This window comes from Cicer arietinum, chromosome 7, assembly GCF_000331145.2.
Source record: "Cicer arietinum cultivar CDC Frontier isolate Library 1 chromosome 7, Cicar.CDCFrontier_v2.0, whole genome shotgun sequence".
Taxonomy (NCBI): Eukaryota; Viridiplantae; Streptophyta; class Magnoliopsida; order Fabales; family Fabaceae; genus Cicer; species Cicer arietinum.
In genome coordinates this window covers 1895890-1902234 of record NC_021166.2, presented here as the reverse complement: position 1 = coordinate 1902234, position 6345 = coordinate 1895890, and the positions used below count along the sequence as shown (strand labels likewise).

Below are 6345 nucleotides of genomic sequence, written 5' to 3'. Positions count from 1 at the left end.
TTTTTATTTTTTTATTTTTTATTTTTTATATATTTTAAGATGGAATAGTAGTAAAGATACCGCATCGAAACCTCGTCTATCCTTGTTTTCGGTGAAACTTTCTAGAGCACACACCAGCTACTTTCCATGACTTTGGAGGTGCCTTTTCCTCGTTATTTCCAACATGTTTATACTATACTAGTAGTTTTATGAAATAAACTATGTTTTAGTTTTTGAATGTGTATACACATTGCATTAGGCCAAACAAAAATTAAAATAAAAAACATATAAATATTTTTTATTAGTTATTTTAATTATCAAATATATCATTAATTAGATAAATTGATTTTTAAATATGTTTTTTATTAATCAATTTTATCTATAAAATTAATAACAAAAGAATATTAAAAATATATTTATACCGAAATCACGGTTTACTATTAGTTCGTGACTCAGATTATTTTGATAACATTACCTTCTAATCCAAAGACGCGGACTTTATATGAAAGAGACAACACTTTTTTTAATATTTAACATCTGTCAATCGTTTATAATCGATATACTCTTTTCTTCCCCTATGCTATGTTTTCTTTTTTGGGTACGTTCATCTTGGTCCAATATTAAAATGTAGTTTCTCAAAATTTGGGCCAAAATAACATATGCATTCTACAATCCAATAGGACAATGTTAAGGAAGCTACTTTTCACCTTGCTACTAAAAACCTCCATCAATCTTTAAATGCACTTTCAGACGATATAAATTGTTTAGAAGGGCTGCAAAATTAATGACTTTTTTATTGTGTAAATCTTACTCATATTGAGGGTGCATACTTTATTTCATAACATTAGTTTGTAGAAATTCAATCCTACAATTGTACAAAAAAGAATTACTAATTACTGTACTTATTTAGTACCGAGGAGGCTGAATATAATAGTTTGACATTGAGTATGTTAGTGTATGAGAAGAGATCAAAACGACGGACTTTTTCCATTAGTTTCTTGTCTAGGGAGGACTACTTGCATACACTCCGACGATCAAGTAAAAATATGTCAGAGTATGAGGGATATTTAGGTTAAAATTTGTGTACCTTTATGATATCGAGGGTCCGAATTATATAGTGACTCCTTCTAGGATTTCTAGTGTTCTTGTGATGATCATCAGAGGTCGATTAGTGATCCTTGGATTGTCCTCTAATGATCGACACATGTTTATTTTCCTGTCAACATGTGATCGCCATTTAGTGGCTATGATCATGACAAAATTACCATGAAGTGACTCAAATGGATACATTTCAGATGAACTTTTACATTTCATCACTGAATCTTATCATTATCATCTAGTGGTTGTAATTGGAGGTTCATGTGATCTAGGGTAGACCATCACTTTGGATTCCATCAAAGTAGGCGTTTTACCTTAGTTTCGAGAAGGTTATGTAACATCGCTTGGTCGAATTCTTATTGGGCCTGACCTAGGTAAAAGTGAGTTCAACCCATAACAATAATCTTAAAATAAATCACAAATTTAGAGATTTTAAATGGTTTCTGTCTTTTTTATAATACTCCAAAACTAAATATATTAATCAATATTTATCTATTTCCCTCTTCTTTCCTCCTCCAAAGCCTTATTATTTCCCGCTCTTAACTCCCAAAAAGAGCCTACGACGTACAAATCTATAGTGCTAGGTAATAGGGATCCTACCTACCAACGTAAAATATACATAAACTTACTTCAAAATTATATATAACATTAGTTTTTTAGAGTCACAGAGACGATGGCTTCTAAGGTGAGGACTCCAACAAGTCCCTCACCGATGGACCATGATTTAAAACTCTTGGATTAAACAAACTCACATGTATTCAGTAGCCAATACCACACCAAATCAAACCTCCCTTTTTTCTCTCTCATTGTGAGTGGCTTCATCCCATCCCATCCCATCCTTGCAAGTTGAAAAACATAACTGCAACTAGTCTTGTACAACAATCATCTCCATCTCTCCCGTTGCATTTTTCCTCCATTAAACATCCTTCTATTTTCTTTTGACTAAAAAATTAGTGATCAACAACAACATTAAATTTCAATATATACCAAGGATTGAATTGAAGAGAAGAGGCTTTTATTTATTTATTTATTTAGGATTTGAACAAATGAAGAGACAAAACAGGATAGATCGATCAAAGAAAACAATGTTCTCAGAAATTCATTACATCTTCATAACCAATCTCATTCACTATGATAACTCAAACCTTTTCAAACAACCAAATCGAACCACTTTATTTTTTTACTAAACACATTTCCAAATCGAACCACTTTAATGTTTAATTACTGTTCATTATCTTAAGAACTTTAGAATGGAAGAAAACCATGAATCCATGATACCCAATACTTATTGGGTTTGCAAAGAAATGGGGGAGTGAGAGAAGAGAGAGGAAGAAGATATTATTTGGTGTGAAAAGGTTCATCATAAACTTTGATAAACTAACACAATCCAACGGTTCTAATTTGTGGTCCATGATGAACCACTTAGTGGGTGGTTCACCCTAGACACCACCCATACAGACATTGATAGCAGTAGTTGTATTTTGTTACTTTCAGTTGGAAGTTAGTTAAACTTAACTATTTCTGGAAGATTCAATTAGCATTCTGTGAATTCTTTCTATATAAATCTTCTACAACCTATATCTGGCAGAGCATAAGAATAAATCTCTTCCGGATACCAATCTACAGATTTTATACTACATCTATTTTAAAATGTATGTCAATAAAGATAATTTCACACATATTAAGAAAAAAAAGAAAAAATGAGTTACAAATTTTTCTCCAGTAGTCATTTGGTGTTAAATATTGTTATAAAATGCATATTGAAATTGACGTATAATAAGTTGAGAGTAATTTACACAATATTAATTTGAGGATAAGTTGAAAAAATCTTTATCGTGTCTTGAAAAATACAAAGTACCAATCAGATTGATTTTTTATTTATTTTTAAACATTTCTAAAACACTTTCATATTGAAACTGAGAGGGAAAAATGTGTTAAGAATTCAACAATAAATGTCAGCATAAGGGAAAAACAAAGAGGGGAGGGGGTAAACATCCATATCGAGCAACAATAATTGTCTAGCAGCACAATTCTTCTGAAAAATCATGTTACATATGTTGCATTAACAGGTAACAAGGAAAATTGAGCAGTGAAAATTGTATGGTTAACTGTGCGAAGTAAAAAACCTTATCAGTAAACCTTTAACAGATGTATTCACAAAGAATGTGAGAAAGAATCTGCATTTCTTAGTATGTGTATCCATGCACTTTTTGGACTGTCTACTTCACAAATAAGTGAAAAATCGCTCCAAAGTAGTCTTGCAGCTGAGAGAATGAAGTAGATGTTTGCATATCAAAACATTAAACAGGAATTGTTCAACCAAATGGAAGTTACAAAAGTAATCAATGCATCAGATATTTCTTGTAAAATATGTTTAGTGTTTGGTGAGTGCATGCAATAATGCCAACATGATGCTGAATGACTTTACCTAAGTTCATGTAATGAATGATCCCAATATAAGTACATATAAAGAAAAGTATTTCCAAAGTTCACCTGAGTCATAATGCTTTTTCCAGTTTGAGCTTCAATAACTAGGCCGGCCGTGAGACCAATCATTGCCCAAGCTCCATTAATTGCCTCAATTTGGCGTCTTCTCTACAATCACAACATTGAGTTGGTTAATTTAACAGTAAACTGAGGTACAGGGTTACATTAAAGTTATACTACTCAATTTCCTTATGTCTTGACTGACAAACAGGTATGAAAAACAACTTTAACTTCTTATACTACTGCAATAAATGACAATAAACCGAATTATGTGATTCAAACTCGAACTTAAGATATCTTCTTCACCTTGAGTTTTTCTTTTGCTTTAATTCTTTCCATTTGTTTGGCAGCCAATCGCTTGGCTTCCACAGGATCAACCATCATCACATCCTTATTTGAACCATCCTTTCCTGAAGATACCTGTATAATATAATTATTGATATAAAAGAAGAATATCTCATTAAAACATGAATAAAAAGAACGTGTCAAATAGAGAAGGGGTAATTTTACATCAAAAGGGGCATGAAGGAATACTTTACCCAAGAAAACATGTATTTGATTTTGATTTATTTACATATAAGTATAATATCCAAAAGAAGTATGGTTTCACAAGAAAAGGTTATAACTTATAACAATAAGTTTATTACAATAAATAAATAAATAAAAACAGATAGGCAAACTGGAATACAATCATAACTAATGTATAGCAAGTTTGCTAGTTCAGACAATGGAGTGATTTCAAGAATGAATGGTTGAGGCTAATGTTTAAATTTTAAAAATATTGTTTCAGAGAAAGGCAGAAGGAAGCAACAAAGCTGCGTTTCAAATATTAGAATGCAACTAATAATGATAATTAATTTTACTAAATCTCATAACAATAGCCCTTATCTTTTTACATTAGTTCTTATCTTTTTACATTAGTTCTGAACATACTTACAGAACACATCCAAGTCTCAGCACCTAGATGCATGCTTTCTACGGATGATTTAGTCTGACTTGGAAAGTCAAGGGACAGATTAAATGGGATGTTAAAGACTTGGAGAAAAGTCATAGAAACATATGGCTTCGCCTGAGTAGAAAGAAGATAGAGTATATGGAAACGGAATGCAAGTTTAGCAAAAAGCGAAATATTTCTAGCTTAGAGATGAAAGTTGGAGATCATACCATACCACAAGTTGCACGGTTTAAATATCTTGGGTCCAAAGCACAAAATGATGGAGAAATAGAAGGAGATGCAATCCATCGAGTTCATGTTGGGTAGTTGAAATGGATGAGGGTCTCAAATGTTTTATGTGATAAAAAAGTACTGCTCAAGCTAAAGGAAATTTTTTATCACGGTTGTAAAACCGGAAATATTGTATGTAACAAAGTGTTGGGCGGTAAATAACCAACAAGGGATAAAATAATTGTAACAAAGATGAGAATGTTGTGTTGGATGTGTGAAAAGTTAGACGATATAGGATTAGAAATGACAACATTTGAGAGAGAGTTGGGGTAGCACTTTTTGTAGAAAATATGGTGGAAACTCAGTTTAGGTGGCTAGAACATGTGGAGAGGAGACATGTTGATTCTATAAACCATAATATAGATCATAGGATGTAGAAACTAGAATGTATACGAAATGTAAAAAAACAACACAAGTGAAAACCATTTGAGATCATAGATAAATAGTTTAAAAAAAAATAAAAATCACAAGCTCAGTTTATTTCAACAAACAACACACACATACTAGGAATTGTTCAGCTGATGCATACATTGGGATTAGCAAGGACTCGAAATGCTTGACTCTGGGTTCTATTTGAAGCCATGTTTGCATCTTGCTCTCTTCTCCATCCCCACCTAAAACAAGGAGGTTAATCTCATTAATTAGAAATAACAAAATAATGTCCACACCCTGCAAGTTTGCCGTGTTGATTCTTCTTGAAGCAGATAAAATCCAACATATCAAGATTATAATTGAATTGACTTATTTGTGTTTATCTACTAGCATAAACACTTACAAGTTTGTTTATGAGGGCTTATTGAAAAACTTATGACATGTCAATAAATTATGTTCAACTTATTTCCATAATCTCTAATACAAAAACAATTTGACTTTATTTTATCTTTTGTTTTGTTATAAAATAGCTTATACATAAGCACTTACAAGATAAGCCCTTATGCTATAAGCAATTTAATGAGCTCAAAATTCAAAGGGCCTAGGTCAAAGCAATGTCATTTGTTACTTAAATGATGATAATATAAAAGAAGAACAAGACATTGAAATTCCTAAAGCAACTCACTCGTAATTTTATTTAAGCTGCTAAAACTCTCCAAGCCCTTCACAAAAAAATTGGATGCCTAAACAGATACAAGAATTCATATAGTTTAAAACATGATTTTTGTTGTGAAACCTGCAAAAATCATTTTGTGTTGCATTCGAGAATTAGTAAAACCTAATTCCTAAAACTTGCAAATATTTTGATTTTCTGCTTGCCTTAAAAAGTGGTAGATAGAGAAATACAATGGTCCTATTATACAAAAGAATAATAACAATAAGTAATAAGAAGCAAAACATGTGCAATAAAAGGATATAATTTTATGTGCAATAAAAGGATTTAATGTAGATGAGGTGAACTTACTTGGCGATGGTTGGAAAAGAGTGGTGAGAATGAAAGGAAGCGAATTGAACGTTGGTTAATGGAAGAATGGTTGAAGTCATTCCCAGAGCTTCTTCGCTTTATCCTTTCCCAATTTCTTTTCTGCCTTCTTTTTTCATTTCCCAACTAAATTAATATACTC

The 6345-nt window shown here is 31.7% G+C and overlaps 1 protein-coding gene across 3 annotated transcripts; it reads right to left on the bottom strand.

Moving 5' to 3' along the window:
* Window positions 1-3077: 3077 nt before the first annotated feature.
* Window positions 3078-6345, bottom strand: LOC101507002 (uncharacterized). Of its 3 annotated transcripts, XM_027336481.2 has the most exons (6): window positions 6041-6136; window positions 5847-5904; window positions 5294-5403; window positions 3871-3984; window positions 3571-3672; window positions 3078-3341 (listed from the first exon to the last, which is right to left on the bottom strand). In XM_027336481.2, the coding sequence occupies exons 1-6, from the start codon at window positions 6119-6121 to the stop codon at window positions 3297-3299; spliced, it is 510 nt and encodes a 169-aa protein (XP_027192282.2). In that variant the 5' UTR covers window positions 6122-6136; the 3' UTR covers window positions 3078-3296. The 3 variants fall into 3 exon arrangements, with proteins under 3 accessions (XP_027192282.2, XP_004507800.1, XP_004507799.1); XM_004507743.4 differs by lacking the exons at window positions 5847-5904; window positions 6041-6136 and adding an exon at window positions 6186-6345; XM_004507742.4 differs by lacking the exons at window positions 5847-5904; window positions 6041-6136 and adding an exon at window positions 6186-6345 and having other exon boundaries at window positions 5319-5403.